Source organism: Manis pentadactyla, chromosome X, assembly GCF_030020395.1.
Source record: "Manis pentadactyla isolate mManPen7 chromosome X, mManPen7.hap1, whole genome shotgun sequence".
NCBI classification, from domain to species: Eukaryota; Metazoa; Chordata; class Mammalia; order Pholidota; family Manidae; genus Manis; species Manis pentadactyla.
The window spans coordinates 147372312-147389762 of NC_080038.1; the positions used below are offsets into that span (position 1 = coordinate 147372312).

The 17451-nt window shown below is 42.5% G+C and overlaps 1 protein-coding gene across 1 annotated transcript; it reads right to left on the reverse strand.

Annotated features, from left to right (window-relative positions):
* Positions 1-263: 263 nt before the first annotated feature.
* On the reverse strand, positions 264-17063 carry LOC118929503 (histone-lysine N-methyltransferase PRDM9). The gene is made up of 10 exons (XM_057495420.1): positions 16722-17063; positions 16068-16191; positions 15649-15756; positions 8035-8084; positions 6568-6682; positions 5836-5937; positions 5346-5617; positions 4879-4946; positions 3533-3726; positions 264-1315 (listed from the first exon to the last, which is right to left on the reverse strand). Exons 1-10 carry the CDS (start codon positions 17061-17063, stop codon positions 264-266), a joined length of 2427 nt encoding a protein of 808 aa, XP_057351403.1.
* Positions 17064-17451: the final 388 nt, after the last annotated feature.

Genomic DNA, 17451 nt, shown 5'->3' on the forward strand with positions numbered 1-17451 from the left:
GCCAAAAAGCCATGTAAGGGGTTGGTGTTAACATCCCCAAAGCACTTGAGGAATTGTATGCTTCATTTCTTGTACTGAAAGTGAGATTTCTGCAACCACTTATTTTTGCACTCATAATTGGAGTTTAAGGGGTCAGGAGGCTTCCTTTGAAGATTGCTCACAGCATGTGTATGGAGTGTGTGTGGTTACATTTGTTCTCCTGTGGTTGTTGGGATGCTATTTATTGGCAATGGCTCACTCACCATAACTGAAACACGGGGCTTCTACCCCGTGTGTGTCCTCTGGTGTCGGGTGAGGTGTACCCTCTGTGTGAAGCCCCGCCCACACTGCCTGCAAGCATAGGGCTTCTCCCCGGTGTGTGTCCTCTCATGTTGGATGAGAGTGCACTTGAATGCAAAGCCCTTCCCACACTCCCTGCAAACATAGGGCTTCTCCCCGGTGTGTGTCCTCCCGTGTCGGATGAGGTGTGACCTCTGCGTGAAGCCCCGTCCACACTGCCTGCAAACATAGGGCTTCTCCCCGGTGTGTGTCCTCTTGTGGTCGACGAGGTGTGACCTCTGCGTGAAGCCCCGCCCACACTCCCTGCAAACATAGGGCTTCTCCCCAGTGTGTACCCTCTCATGTTGGATGAGGTTTGCCATCTGCGTGAAGCCTCGCCCACACTCCTTGCAAACATAGGGCTTCTCTCCGGTGTGTATCCTTTCGTGTTGGATGAGGCCTGACTTCTCTGTGAAGCCCCGCCCACACTCCCCACAAACATAGGGCTTCTCCCCGGTGTGTATCCTCTCGTGTCGGATGAGGTGTGCTGTCTGCGTGAAGCCCCGTCCACACTCCCTGCAAACATAGGGCTTCTCTCTGGTGTCTGTCCTCTGGTGTTGGATGAGATTTGACCTTTCAGTGCAGCCTTGACCCCACTCTCTGTTCTTGACTCTTCCAGTTGACATACCTGCCCCCACAAATGATTTGTCTGTGTCTTCTGGATTCACTTTCTGGCCTGTGATGGCCTCCATCATTATTTTATGTGTCCTGGAGCCCCCCATTTGTCCTTTGGGTGGGTTGGAAAAGGTCCCCGAAATCCACTTCTGCCTTAAACTTTTAGGCAAAGTTTTGGACCTTTCTTTGAACTCTTGACCTTCAGTTTTGTCACTCCAGCTGTGTTGGCCTGGACAGGGATCCTCCGGTTGGAGATGTTTTCCTGGAGGTGTTTGTGGGAGGATCTGAGAGGGGTGATAGTGCTCCACATGCTGGCTGAGGGATTTCTGACTGGAGAAGGCCAGAGAGCAGGAGGCACAGGGATGGATCTCTGGCTTTGGTTCTGCTGAAAGAAGAAGTTTCTGGTCAGGTAGATGTTGACAAAGCTGTCTGGGTGGGATGCTTTGTCTTCTGATGGGCCTGCCCCACTAATCGTTTTTATTGTGCTAACAGCACAAGCTGTGTGTGGCATCTATTAGGAATGGCATAAAACTAAATGTGATTTATTCTCAGAGGAATTAATGTTTAAACAAAAGGGTATTGACAAGCAGCCTATGTGTCAGAACATGTACCAGGGAGTCGCTCCAGCTGGGCCAGGGAGGGGGATTGAGAAAGTGTGGGCTGTGCATCACTTCAGGAAAATGCAGAAAAAGTTTTGAACCAGCCAATAAAATTAAGACAAATATAAAAAAGCTTAATATTGATATAACTTGCTTAGGCAACATCAGGGAGAGATTAGCCAATGAGGAACCAGGGGAGGGACTCATGTGCTAAAGAATAAGTTGCTTTTTGTAAGGGCCCTGAGTGGGCCTGCTCCCCAGACACCTGATCTTGCAAGGCCGCCATTAAAGCCTCGCTCCGTCGTTCTTTTGTCTCTGTGTCGGCTTACTGAGTTCGGACCAGTGAGAGTATTTCTCACACATCTACACTCCATTTTTATTCACTGCGTCTTCCTCAGAAATCCCCCAAACCCACATCCAGGGCATTTTATATGTATTGATCAGTCCAGGAACTTCCAAGTGTCTTCAGAGGCAGCTTCCGCCTCCCACAGATGGACCTGCAGTGGCCTTTTCCTACATCCTAGTATTGTCTACGTCATATCTGCCTGCGACAGTGTCTGCAGCTATCTCATTGTTTGGAGAGGTAACAATGCTCCTGATGACTCAGGTGTAATCAGTCTTAGGTATTTCCTCTGAGGGGAATGGGATCTGCTAAGTTAGGAGCCACTCAGCCTGGAGATGTAGAAATGTGGAAGGCAGGCTAGGATAGTGCTTAGAGAGCATGTGTGGGTAAATCTGAATTTGATCATCCACATTCAGAAAGACATATTTAATTGAGGACCCCTATGCTTCTGGATACCCCCCAGGAGGTGGGATTCGGATTGGACAAGGGCGAGTGGTCCAGGCCCCACTGACTGAAGGGCTTGGGCTCCTGCTGCCCCAACTAGACTGCGAACTGATTCTTTGTCTTTTCTACAAATCACAAAATGAAAGTATATCCTTCTTCAAGAGTCACACCACCCATTCATACTTGACTTATTTCATTCAGCCTTAGCATTTTAATTGCAATAACAAGTCCTGTTTCAAAATATATCCCAAATCATACTTCTTATGGCCCCAACTCCCATCTCTCCAATCAACCCACCATCCTCTTTCTGCAGTCTATTTTCCAGAAATTAAAGAAAGCATTATCTCAGAGCAGAGCACATGTGACTCTCCAGTTGAAAACTGCACACTGGTTCCATCTCAGGAAAATCCCATGTCTTTATAGGTCATAGGCCTCGGGATACCATGTATGTATCCAACCTGTGTTCTTGCCCTCTAGGCCTCCTTCCCCTGGTTGGTCTCTCAGCCAGTCCTTGTCACCCCACCTCTCCTGCCTTGGATGGCACACTAGCTGGTGCCTCTGCCTGGACTTCTTTGCCCACAGGTACTTGCATGTCTCAAATGTTATCTCCTGAGAGAGCCCTTCCCTGACCTCTCTCTGCCACACCTCATTGCCCCCCTCATGGTTCTAGACACCTTCCCTAGATTAGTCCCCCTCAAAGCACTCATTGCTGTTTGATGCTATGCACATACACCCACCCTTGTTCACCCATCAGCTGCTTGAGGGGTGATTCTGACTGCTGCTGTTGGGCACAGAGCAGGAACTCACACGAGAACTGACTGAATTGTGAATGAGTGCACATCAACATACACGTCATTCAGAAATATGGAACAAATTAAGAAGAAACAGCTAAAAGGGCCATAAGAAACTGTGTTGCAGAGAGAGCTGGTAGGTGCTTGAAAACTCTTTTTTTTTTGCCCCTAAGTCTTCCAGTACTCTGTGTATGCTGTGATATATTTTATGCACAAAGTATTACAAAAATCAGAGCAAAAATTTTAAAAGTAAAAACTGTTCCTAAGTGTCAAAGGCATATGAAATGAGTCCTTAATTTCTGAAGCATCTGAATTGCAGTTTTACTGACTTTATTCTGAATTTTACTCTTCTTAAGAGTTGGACTATGAAATTCCCAAGAATTCTTTCATTTCTTTCCATTTTAAAGAACAGTGGTGCTCACCTCTCTCTGCTGTGAGCTCTCCCTTCCACTCGCTTCCCCGCTTGATGCCCAGCTGCTCGCCATACTCATCTCCATACCAGACCAGCAGTTCACAGCCCGGCCTGACGACCTGGCATGTTCTGTAGAAGATCTGATTGTGATACTGAAAGGCCACCAGGTTCTGCTCCTCGTCGTACCTGGCACAGTTTACATACCTAGGATAACAGCAGGCAAAAGGGAAGAAACCACAGGCAGTGAGTTCCCGCCGCTTACCGTATCCACGCCCCGCCCCATGCCCGGTGTTTATGGCTGGCTCTGGCGCTGCCCCCTCCCCTCACTGCTCCTGGGGAAGCTTCTGTACATACCTCAGCCTCTTTCACAATATCATGTGAATTCTTGTTGCCAAGTCTTTCTTACTGTGCTCATCCTGCCTAGAATGCTTTCCTCCCTTGCCTAATTAAGTGTTTTCCAAAGCCTGATTTCAGACTTAGCCTCCACCTCAGTTTGCCATAAAATCCACTGATGTTTAGCTTCTCTAAGTTAAGTCTGTTTTGTAACAGAACTTTGGGCTTGATTATGGACTCTGCTTCTAGATTAGCACGTATCAGCCTAACTCATATCCTGTTTTGAGATGCCTTTGTCCAATCTCTCCACCCTTTATTTAAGGTACCATGTACTTGCTTCCCCCAGGTTTCTATAGAAAACGGAGGTCTTTTTGCCTTAGCATAATAGCACAGGACAACAATGGTTCATTCACATTCTGTGTCCCCCTGGTAAGGGAAGGGGCTGGGTCATGAAGCCCAGAGGCTCGCGGCCATACTACAGCTTATTTGAATGCAGGCTTCAGAACCCAGTTCTAGTTAGAAGTGAATCTAAGAAGATTTTCTGCTCTCACAGGTTAAAGATGTGCTGCCCTCCCTTGTTTTAATTTATCTTGGCACTGTGTACTTCTTGAAAAAATAGGAAAATTACTGTTAAATCTTGAAATCAATTTTTAATGGTTTTGCAATATGTCCTCCATAAGGACATGGATTATAATGTGTTTAGTTAAAGAATTCCCTTGTCTGAACTGGAACATAGTAAATGCCTAATAAATGTTGACTAGATAAGTAATGTGAATCTAGGCTCCTCAAGGTTTCTTCTAGGGCTGAAATTTTGTCTAGCTTAGAGATTTATATTTTAGGACACATACTATCTTTTTATTTCTTGTTTTTTTCTAAATGGCTCTTGAAATAAAACACTGTATGGAGTAAACAGAGAAACAGAGACTTGAGGGAGACAACTGAGGGAGGCATGATGAGAAGGGAAGGAGTGTGGGCTTGTGAGAGTCAGATGTCCTCTCTGAAACTCAGAAAACTTGGCCTTACCTCATCCAATTGGCACAAGATTTGTCCTTTCCATCCACGTAAAAATAGGAGTTTCTCCCTGTGGTGATCTGAATTTCAGAAAGAAAAGTTAAAGGATTTTTTCTGGGGGAGGTAACAGAAGAAGTGTTACACCGTATTGTTATCAATGTGCTTTCATCCTGCATGGATTCAGTCACCAACTGAATGTGGCATGCTCCTCACCCATCGTCTACGTATCTGAGTCAATTTGCCCACTCAGAGCAAGGGCCCTGCAAGGGAGGAGCCACTTGTCTATGTCTGTACTTCCGTGCTCCCACCTACCCTCTGATCTTTACCTGGGAGCTCCATGCTGATGCAAAGTCCACCCACTACACAGAGCTAACCATGTTATCTCAATCCATGTTCTGGTATGTAGAAGGTCAGGTCCCATCAATCCACAGGAAGGATGTGGGAAGCCAGAGGACAGGGGAAGAGATAGATGTTCTAACCTGCCAGGAATACCCATTGTTGGCTGCCTCTTCATCTTCTATGATGTGGCCCTCAAAGGGGCCAAAGTGCACACCCAACGGCAGATCAGATGTTTCATTCCACACTCCAAGCCCAGCCTCAGGGATGCTCGATGGTCTGATTTTCAGCCCAGGGGGCAGAGTGAGGGCTGAGCGGTTGGGATGTCCCTTGTCCACTGCAGTGTCCTTTATAAACACAGCGGGCCCATGAGCAGCACAACTGTCAATGAAGACGTTCTGACACTTCTCACAATCTGGAGGTGAGAGCAACAGGGGTCAGGGAAAGCAAAGTGCACGTTCTTGGATGTAAAGAGCTCCAGAAAGAGTGCAGGCACTCACACCATTTAGCTTCAGTCCTGCAATCCAAGTCATTAGAGGAAGGGAATAATGTGGGGACTGAAAACGACAACATGAAATTATTGTACCAAGACACAACAGCGTTCTCTGTGAGTGGGCCAAAAGGGTCACTTACAGAGGTAGTCGTCATCCTGGGGCTCGCTGACCTCTTGGTACACACAGCCCTTTCTTTCTCGTAGGTTATATGTCTTTACTTCAGTCTCCTCTCCCACAAGTTCTAAGTTGGAGAAGGGTAGGTAAGTGAGGTTGGTGAGGTCTGGAATGTTAGTCTCTGTTTGGTCAGACAATGAAATCTCTTCCCATCAAATGATCCCCTGTCCTTCTACACACTCTGGTTTTCACCCCATTAACTACTGGTTCAGAGAGACTACCATTCAACACCGACTATGGATGCTCAATTGAATTTCAGTTATTCTCATTATCAGGTTAAACTTCCCAAAGTTTGTACTTCGAAAATGGTTCATTCACACATTTATTCATTCAGAGAATATTTGTTGAGGGCATGTAACATGGTAGGCATTAAACAAAGGTCTGGGCATACAATACCAAGAAAGTATGGTCTGTTATCACAGATGGATTTATTGGACAACTTGCACAGGCCAATTCTTTTATTTTTAAATTAATGTTTTCAAACAATACATGAGCTATGCATCCTTATCTTCACTTTACAAATGAACATTCAGGAACTCAGAGAATTTATAAGATTTGCCCGAGGCCCTAGTGTTAACTTCAGGCCTCAGGTTAGTCCAGCTTAAACCCGGGCCTATCCAAAGTGCAAACCGCATGCTTTCACCATATTCATCAGCCTTCCTAAAGGACTGAAAAGGACTAAAGTTTTTCCTCTTACCCATTTTTTTTCTAGAGTGATGTCCAGAGGTACTTGCTTTTCCAGGAGGGGAAACTGGTTTCTGGGCCTGCTCGGAAGAGGAAATGTAGAAATGTACAGAGGGTATCAAATACATCTGGGAAATGAGGTGACCAAACAGTGAGATTGGAAGAGAACCGAGAAATCTAGACGATAAAGGAAAGATGACAAAGGTTGCAGACTGCCAGATCCTGGAAAGAGTGTCCGGAATTGGATTAGCTGGTCCTGTCAATTCTGTCTGAATAAGGTTGTAACGCCAACTAATTTTCCTCAGTTTCCTGACCCATAAACTGGCATATATGTGAATTCTTAATGTTATAATGAACATGAAATGTCATACTGTTTTGTGACCAAATTATTTTGTGAGCTAATGCAGCATGAATGTGAGATTAGTCTTGCTATCAACTTACCTCCTCACTTGCCTCCATATTTGAAGTCTATCTTATAGATACTATCTTCAGCATTCCTTGACCCTCTTACATCTAGTTTAATTTGTTTGATCTAGTTTATTGCGAATTACTCAGAAAATATACAGGGCCTTGAGCTGGGCCTGGGACTTCTGAGAAGAGTCAGGTATGAACAAGGTTCTCAAAGAACTCCCATTTCAGAGGCAGGCTACACAGATGATTACAAATAAATGTGATGGCCTAAGTAAAGCTCGGAGGAAAGACTCACTTCCTCCTACTAGAATGAGCATTTGAAAGCAGTGCCAGATGGATGTGTTTTGGCAGAATAGTGTGTAGCCTATATGAAGTCCTTCAGCTATTTTCTTATTTGTTGTTCCTCAACCATCAAACTTGGAGTTCCTCTGGGCTGGGAGATGCCTCTTTTGATTAGAGTTGGGGGCTGTGAGGGTGGGGATCCTATCTCCTTCATATGGGACTATTCACTGTCAGTACTGACCATTTGTAAGCTTCCCTTAGTCAGAGGGTCTTAGCACATCTCCCACTTTAGCATAGCGGACAGGAGCTTAAGTTGTTATCACCAGTAAGATGAGTGAAGTTATGAATAAAGACAGTGTGAGTTTTAGACAACTATGAAAGTTTTAATGGGCTTGTAAGTGGTTTAGAGAAGGAGCTTTGGGTCAGATTGCACTACCACTGAAACTGTGATCCAAGGTCTGTAATCAAACATTTCTTTACCTCAGTTTCCTCATCTATAAATGGTGATGGTTATAGTACCTACCTCATAGGGTCCCTGCAAGGTTCAAGTCAGGTTATTCATGTAAAATGCTTAAAATAAAGTCTGAAATATTGTGAAAATAGAAGCAAGTGGTAGCTTCTTTGTTGCTGTTCTTACTTGCTATTAAAATGATAGCAGACATTGTGCAGAAGGGATCGGGAAAGGAAGGCAGCAGTTTCTAGCACACTCAGTGCCTTCTCCTCCTCTTACCTGTGTTTGGGTCCATGAGAAAGATTTTCTTGTCAACAGGATTTAGGAAATACTCACCTTCTGGTGTTTACTCCGTTCCACTCTGAAGGCCACCCAAGAAGGTTTGCCTAAAGGTGAAGAAAAATCAATGTTTCAGTTGGTAAATAATTCCAAACTCTGGAAATTTGCATTAGGGACATGGCAGTCTGAACTAGAGTGATGAGTACAAGGAGTATTGAAGGGCGATAGGAAAATGGTTTCTGAAGTAACATCGAGGCTTTCTATTGGGGTCATCAACTAATTTTTAAAAAATGTTTAAAAACTATCAGTAGAATTCATGCCTCACATCGAAATTACCGAGTATCATAATTCTTCCAAGTGGAAAAGATACCTCAAGACAAATGCTGGGCATAGAAGCCACAGGGCATAAATCTGCAAAGAAGTAAAAAGCTAACCTTTTCAAAGAATATTGCTTCTCTCTCACTTACCAACTTTACATTTCCCTTTATGGCCCTGGAAGACGGCTGGTTAGCCAGAGACGGGTGAGATTCCTCAAGGGAGGAACAACCTAAGACAGGCACAGTTGCAGGGGGGCTATCAGGTGAGAAATTGGGGATCAACAGAGGTGAGGCTTAGAACCTCACCGCCCCCCCGTTTTGAGAGAAATCTTCTGCATCTGTGGTTGTTTTGTTGCCCTTGTCTAGCTTGGATTAACACATAGTCTACAGGCACACACCTGATCATCTACATGTGCTCTCTTACAACACTAAACTATGTTTTCTACCTTTATCTTGTATCTACCTACCACTTCAGCATTTTATTAAAAATAATAATAATAAAGAGAGAAATGTGGTATCCACATATAAATCAAGTATAAAATCAAATGAGTATTCATATTTGAACTGACTGTTTATAGTTCATAATGCATGAGCAAAACCGAAAGTTTCTGTGATGACTGCCCTTGCACTGTTCACCATGTAAGAACTTATTCACTATGTAAGAACTTGTTCACCATGTAAAAACTTGTTTGTTATGCTTCAGAAGATTGGAGACTGTTGAGAATTAGGCTTGGGGTTGATTAATGATTGTGCATTGAGTCCCTTATACAGAATTTTATTGTTGTTAACAACCATTTGATCAATAAATATGAGAGATTCCCTCTCAAAAAAAAAAAAACGACACAGACATCAAAGACATGACCGAAAAGGAAACTACAGACCAATATAACTTATGAATATAGACACAAAAACCTCAACAAAATATTGCAGGCTGAATCCAGCAACATATAGAAAGGATTCTATGCCATGACCAAATGGTATTTATCTCAGGAATAAAAAGTTAGGTTAATAACCAAAAATCAATTAATGTAATGCAGCATATCAATAGGATTTTTTTTAAAGCACCACATGACCATCTCAGTAGATGTGGAAAAGGTACTTGACAAAATTCAACACACTTCTAGAGACATTTAACAAACTAAGATTAGAAGTGAACCTACAGCTATTATCATGCATACTAACTAGAGGCTTTCCTCCTGTCATGAGGAACAAAAAAGGAACAGGACTCTGCTCCTGCCACTTGTATTCAACATTTACTGTGGGTTCTGTGCAGGGTAATCAGGGAAGAGCAAGACACACGCCATCCAGATCGGAAAGGAAGAAGTAAATCTATCCCCATGTGCAGACAGCATGAGCTGGAATATAGGAAACCCAAGGAATCTACTAAAAAGCTATTGGAACTAATAAGATAAGCAAATTTGCAGAATACGAGGCAGAAGTCATTTGTATTTCTATATGCTAGCTAGGATAATCTGAAAATGAGATTAAGAAAACAATTACATTTATAACAGCATCGAGAAGAATAAAATACTTCAGAATAAATTTAACAGAAGAAGTGCAAAACTTGTACCTGAAATTACAGGCCTAAAGAAATGAAAAGACATCCCATGTTCATGGATCAGAAGCCTTAATATTGTTCAGGAAAAGCTCTTCTGTTTCTCTGTACTGATTACTCTCAATAAAGTGGTTACAAAGCAAAAAAAAAATGTTTAAAAACTAGAGAAAATGTCATTTACATTTCTTCCTATGTTCATAAATTATCTATTGCATTCATCGTTAAATAATAAATTGGCCTTTTTTGACAAAAATACCAAACAAATTGGGAGTAGAAGGAAATTACCTCACTATAATAAAAGTCAAATATGAAAAGTCCACCTCCCACCTTGTATTCAACAGTGAAAAAAATGAGAGCATTTCTTGTAAGATTAAGAACAAGCCAAGGATGCCCATTCTTGCCAGTTCCATTCAAAATAGTACTGCAAGACCGAGCCAGGGAATCACACAAGAAAAGGAAATAAAAGGAATCCAACTTGGCAAGAAAGAAGTAAAATTATGTATGTTTGCGGATCTCATATGGAGAAAACTGTAAAGATTCTTCCCAAAATCCTGTTAGAACTAATAAATTCAGCAAGTTGCAGGATACAAAGTTAACACTCAAAAATGACTTGTACTTCTATGCACTAACAAGGAACAATCAAAAAAGGCAGGTAAGAAGACAATCCATTTTGAACAGCAACAAAATGAATGAAGTAATTAAGAGTAAACTTAACCAAGGAAGTGAAACACTTGCACACTGAAAATTAGATAACATTGTGGAAAGAAATTAAAGAAGACACAGTAAATGGAAAGGACACAGTCTCTTCAACAAACGGTGGGGCTGAGAGTACATGCAAATGAATGAAAATGGGCCCTTTTTTTGACATCATATACATAAATCAGCTCAAAGTGGATTACAGACCCAACTGGAAGACCTTAAAGTATAAAACTCTTAGGAAAAAACAAGGGCAAACTTCCTGATATTGGAATGGGCAATGATTTCTGGGATATGGCATGAGAATCACAAGAAACAAAATAAAAAATAGATGAGACCACTAAAGATTTCTGTGAAACAAAGGACACAACCAACAGAGTGACAAGGCAACATGTAGAATGGGAGGAAGTATTTGTAAAACATACATCTGATAAGGGTTTATCAATATATACAACTCAGCAGTACAAAATCAAGTGACTTAATTAAAAATTGGGTGCTATGGACTGAATTGTGTCCCTCCAAAACTCCTATGTTGAAACCCTAACCCCCAATGTGATGGTATTTGGAGATGGAGCATTTTGGACTTAACTAGGGGTGGATGAGGTCATGAGAGTGGGGCCTTCATGATAGGATTGGTCTTGTCAAGAAGAAGAGAAAGATCTGTGTCTTTCTCCCTAAGAGCATGCACAAAGAAGAGTACCAACACAGAGCAAGATGGAGGTTGGCTAAAAGCAAGGAAGATAATTTCACCATGATAGCACCTTGATCTTGGACTTCCAGTCTCCAGAATGAGAAAAACACATTTCTGTGGATTGTCACTCAGTCTATGGTATTTCATTATGGCAGCCCAAGCTGACTAATACAATGGAAAAAGGACTTGAATAGATATTTATCCAAAGAAGATACATGTAAATGGCCCACAAACATATGAAAAGATGCTCAATATCAATAATCACCATGGAAATGCAAATGAAAACCACAGCAACATGTCATCTCATACCTGTTAGGATGGCCAATATGAAAATAACATATAATAACATGTGTTGACAAGGATGTTGGGAAACTGAAATGCTTACACACTGTTTGTTGAAATGTAAAGTGTTGCAGCCACTATGTGAAACAGTGTGGAGTTTCCTCAAATAATTGGAAATAGAACTTCTCTATGATTTTGCAATCCAACTTCTGGGTATATATGAATAGAATTTGAAAACAGGATCGTGAATAAATATTTCTGCACTCATGGCCACTGCAGCATTATTCACAGTATCCAAGGTATGAAAGCACCCTAAATGATGGATAAATGTATGAAGAAAATGTGCTATACACACAGACACACACACAGGAATATTATTCTGCCTTTAAAAAAGGAGGAAATCCTCTCATATGCTACATCATGGATGGACCTTGAGGACGTTACGCTAAACAAGATAAAACAATCACAAACGACAAATATTTATATGAGATATCTAAAGTAATCAAATTCATGGAAACAGAAAATGGAATGGTGGTTGCCTGGGGCTTTGGGGAGGATCCCCTGGGGAGTTGTTCACTGGCTATAGAGTTTCAGTCATAGAAGACGAAAAGTCCAAGCAATCTGTTGTACAGCAATGTGCATGTAGTGAATAATACCGGGTTGCCAAAAGTAAATTTGAAATGGATCAAAGACCTGAATGTAAGTCATTAAACCATAAAACTCTTAGAAAAAAACATAGGCAAAAACCTCTTGGACATAAACATGAGCGACTTCTTCATGAACATATCTCCCCGGGCAAGGGAAACAAAAGCAAAAATGAACAAGTGGGACTATATCAAGCTGAAAAGCTTCTGTACAGGAAAGGACACCATCAATAGAACAAAAAGGTACCCTACAGTATGGGAGAACATACTCATAAATGACAGATCCGATAAAGGGTTGACATCCAAAATATATAAAGAGCTCATGCACCTCAACAAACAAAAAGCAAATAATCCAATTAAAAAATGGGCAGAGGAGCTGAACAGACAGTTCTCCAAAGAAGAAATTCAGATGGCCAACAGACACATGAAAAGATGCTCCATATCGCTAGTCATCAGAGAAATGCAAATTAAAACCACAATGAGATATCACCTCACACCAGTAAGGATGGCTGCCATCTAAAAGACAAACAATAACAAATGTTGGTGAGGTTGTGGAGAAAGGGGAACCCTCCTACACTGCTGGTGGGAATGTAAATTAGTTCAACCATTGTAGAAAGCAGTATGGAGGTTCCTCAAAAAGCTCAAAATAGACATACCATTTGACCCAGGAATCCCACTTCTAGGAATTTACCCTAAGAATGCAGCAGCCCAGTTTGAAAAAGACAGATGCACCCCTATGTTTATTGCTGCACTATTTATAATAGCCAAGAAATGGAAGCAACCTAAGTGTCCATCAGTAGATGAATGGACAGAGAAGATGTGGTACATATACATATATTCAGCCATAAGAAGAAAACAAATCCTACCATTTGCAACAACATGGATGGAGCTAGAGGGTATTATGCTCATTGAAATAAGCCAGGTGGAGAAAGACAAGTACCAAATGATTTCACTCATCTCTGGAGTATAAGAACAAAGAAAAGCTGAAGGAACAAAACAGCAGCAGAATCACAGAACGCAAGAATGGACTAACAGTTACCAAAGGGAAAGGGACTGGGGAGGATGGGTGGGAAGGGAGGGATAAGGGCAGGGAAAAAGAAAGGGGGCATTACGATTAACATGTATATTGTCGGGGGGGCATGGGGAGGGCTGCACAACACAGAGAAGACAAGTGGTGATTCTACAGCATCTTACTATGCTGATGGACCGTGACTGTAATGGGGTTTGTGGGGGGGACTTGGTGAAAGGGGGTGCCTAGTGAACATAATGTTCTTCATGTAATTGTAGATTAATGATAACAAACAAACAAACAAAAAGATTTGAACAGTCATCTCATCAGAGAAGATTCACAGATGGCAAATAAGCATATGAAAAGATAAATAACAATGATGCCATCAACTACCTATTATAATGGCTAACTAACAACAGTAGTAACTACAAAAAAATACTAACAACAGTAAATGTGGAACAACAGGGAGTCTCATTCACTGCTGGTGGCACAGCCACTTAGGAATACAGTTTGGCAGATTCTTACAAAATTAAATATACTCTTACCATATAATCCAGCAATCACCATACTTAGTATTATCCCAAATAACTTGGAAACTTATGTCCACATAAAAAACTGCACATGAATATTTATAGCAGCTTTATTTATAATTGCCAAATATTGGAACCAGTGTCTTTCAATGGTGACTGGATGAACAAACAGTTGTATATCCATGCAATGGAATATTATTCAGTGTGGGAAAAAAAGAGCTATCAAGTCACACATACACACACACACACAGAGAGAGAGAGAGAGAGAGAGAGAGCAAACTTAAATGCATATTGCTAAGTAAAAGTAACCAGTGTAAAAGACTACATACTGTGTGATTCCAACTATATGACATTTTGGAAAAGGCAAAACTATAGACATGGTAAGAAGATCAGTGGCTGCCAGAGTTTGGGGGGGAGGAGGATAAACAGGTGGAGCACAGAGGATTTTTAGGGCAGTGAAACTATTCTGGGTAAAACTGTAAAAGGTGAACACATGAAATTGCACATTTGTTAAAACCCATAGAACTGTACAACACAAAGATTGAACCCTACTATAAACCGTGGACTCCAGTCAATAATAGTCTATCAGTATCAGTTCATCAATTGTAACAGATGTACCACAGCAATTCAAGATGTTATTAATAATTGGGGAAACTGTGGGCATAGGGAAAGAGGGAACTCTCTGTACTTTCTGTTTAATTTTTCTGTAAGCTTAAAAATTCTCTAAAAAATAAAGCCTATTAATTAAAAAAAAATACCATGTTGCCTACTTAAAAACTGCTCAGAGGAAAAACATATTATTATTTTTTCTTTTAAACCACAATAAAAATAAAGAAAGAAATTGACTGGGATGGGGGTTTTAATTGCATCCAGATAGCGATGCACAGATGTACGATAAACCATGGGCATACGGTTTCCTATGAAGACTCTCCTTCCATGTCAGAACCTTTGTGGATTTCAGATCTCTTACACTCCTTTTAAGATCCTGAGGACTCAGAAATCTGTAGATGGAGAATAATAGACCTAATCCAAGCTGCCTTCCCCAGTTTAGGCAGACTGACTCCTCTTTTAAACCTTCCTGTCTGAGGGGCAGCAGAAGTGAGCCTCTCATTTCTGTTTTATAGTGATTGTACCTCATTTATTTAGCTGATGCTGTCTCTCGTTAGGGACAGGGGGGAAAGATCAGCGACACTAACTAGTTCTCTCAAACACTTTCTTGGAATCCAGGCAAAGAATCACATTCACTTTTGGGTAAGAACACCATGTGGTATGATTAAATATACATGCATAAGTCATGTAACTTTACATAATATATTAATCATTCCCTCTTCTAAGACATTTAATCCAATGACTGAACTACCATGAGATTAGTGTTAGAAAGCTCCGTTTTGGATTTATAGTCTAATTAAGATTTCCTTAACTGCCTTTTCATTAGTTAACAATGTTTTACAAAAGCAAATAACAGCAGCAATATATTTTAAAGTATGGAGAGTTAACACTGGAAAACCTATATATCCACTACCATTCAGTCTTATTGTAACATTCTGCTACAAAAGGCTTCAGGTCTTTATTTCTACTTCAAAAATCAAACACAAAAATAAAAACAAACAGAAAACTAATCAATATACAGTGAAGCCACCTGCCAGCCCTTCCTTCTTCTCTTGTGGTGATAACTATTCTGAATTTGGTATTTCTTATCACATTCCGATTGTTATACATCTGCTGCTTATTAATATATCTTTAAATAACATATATAATTACTTTACCCATTTAAAAACTTTATATGAATAGCCTCTTACTGTATAATATGCTGTTTTGTACCTTGCTTGCTTTGTGAACGTCTGTGATTTTGAGGAAATAGTGTTTCTGTTGTTACCTCCTGAGACCCAGCTGGTACCTGAACCCAGGTCAGCTTCAGGACACCTTTAAATCCTCCTGGCTCCTCACCTTGCTGACTGGGCGTCCATTCTTCATCAGAATCCTCAGTGTCATCCACCTGGGGCTTGGTGGCCTGCCTGCGACGACGCGTGAGAGCTTGTCGAGGAGATCTGAGACCTGGAAAGAAGCAAAATCTTTGTCTTAAAAGGGAAGAGCTGGAAGGATGAACAAAGCACAGCAAGAAATGAAAGCACTATAAAGTCATAGCGACTCAGTTGGATGTGCTGGGAGGGTGTAGAGTAAAGCAGGAGGTGAGCTCCGCATTACCGGTACTGGCCCCACACTGATACAGAGAGCATTTCCCTCTGGGTTTGTCTCCACACAGAAGGGAACTGTGGGCAGACGGAGCCACCTGAGAGAGAGCCAGACTGATGCAGGGGTTGAAGACTTGCTGCCCAGGCTACTCTGCACTCCACATGTCGTGTTACCTATAGCGGCCCGTGCTTCATAGTTCCTTTTCACATTCCTGTATCGGGTTTTCTCCCAGTCTCCCATCTCTGTCCATTCTTTCTTGGAGAAGTATCTGGAAATGTCTTTGAAATCATCTCTGGCCTAGAGAAAATAATAGGTTCCATCAGTGATTTACTAATACAAGTCAGAACTGTGAGCTGGGCCTTCTGCTCCATCTTGCATGTAGGGTGTATGTAGCCTGAGGCCGCTGGGTGGTCTCTGAAATAAGGGTAAAGACTCTGTCTCCTGACTGGGTCCTGAATTACTGTGCAAACACCAAGCGAGAATTTTCCCATCCCTCCCCTGACGTAGAGCAGTTGCTGATGCTAGGGTCCCCTTTTCTCCCCATGTCTCAGACATCCTGCATGCACTCACAGAAAGGGTCGCCTACTGGTGCAGGCTCCTTGTCACCGAGCCCCTCTTCCCTTCCTACTTACAAACCCCATCTGGAGCCTGGCTTCACCTCCCACACCTCTCACCGTGGCCTTCCAGCTCGTTGCCTTTGAGTGTCCCTCACTGTTCTCCTCCAGGGACCTGTCAGAGCTCATGGTGCTGGGACGGCCAGGCAGGTCCTGCTGGGACTCTGATGCCCGCAAGTGTCCCTAAATCTTCCAGCCCCAAAGCCAAGGTACCTGTGAAGGGAGAAGGTGCTGAGAGGGGGTGACAGCCCAGACCACTGCCCCGATGCAGGTCTGTCTTCCTGTCCAGGGCAGGAAGATGTGGGGACCCAGTGGGGAAAGATGGGGGGGCATTGGTGGGATGGGAGCATCTTCAGTGGCCACAACCAGCCTAACATGAGCTGAATTTTGTTTCTTTAGTTCCCTGCAGCTCAGGCCCTCTGAGGAAAGGCGGCGAAGGTGCCTGGAGGGCCCTGCTGCGGGTGTTTGAGGGCAGTCCTCAGAGGGCACGGCTGGAGGAGTTGCAGGGAGATGCGGAGCACTGGATGCCACGACTGGGGTCAGGCTGACAATCATGGAACTGATCCAGCGAGAGGAAAGGAATATTTCTCAAAGAAGAGATCTGGGGCTCTCCACCTGTGGATTCTGGAGAAATCTGGGTGTAAAGCTGCCTCGATCTCTAAGGAACGCAGATCTTGGGCTGAGGAAACTGGGGCTGCTGGGTGAGGGCATTTGGGGGTCTCATGCTGAGGAGAATTGGGATCCCTTAGGCTGATGGCATTTGCAATCTCTCAGGACAAGGTTTGGAGTCTCAGGCTGAAGGGATTTGGAATGCTCAGGTTGAGAGGATTTTAAATCTTTGAGGCTGAGGAAATTTGAGGTCTGTCAGGCTAAGGAAATTTGAGTCTCTCATTAAGGGGGCTTAGGACCTCTGACGTTGAGGTTAGTTTGGGTTTTTGAAGCT

Bases quoted from the DNA above. Each gene is read 5' to 3' on its own strand.
- LOC118929503 (XM_057495420.1), bottom strand. From the start codon at position 17,063: ATGATTGTCAGCCTGACCCCAGTCGTGGCATCCAGTGCTCCGCATCTC. The intron at 15,757-16,067 runs GTAACACGACAT...GCTTCTTTCCAG, and splicing joins TGAAGCACGGGCCGCTATAG to GTCTCAGATCTCCTCGACAA. The intron at 1,316-3,532 runs GTGAGCACCACT...TTCTTTCAGCAG, and splicing joins AGAGCTCACAGCAGAGAGAG to AACCAAAGCCAGAGATCCAT.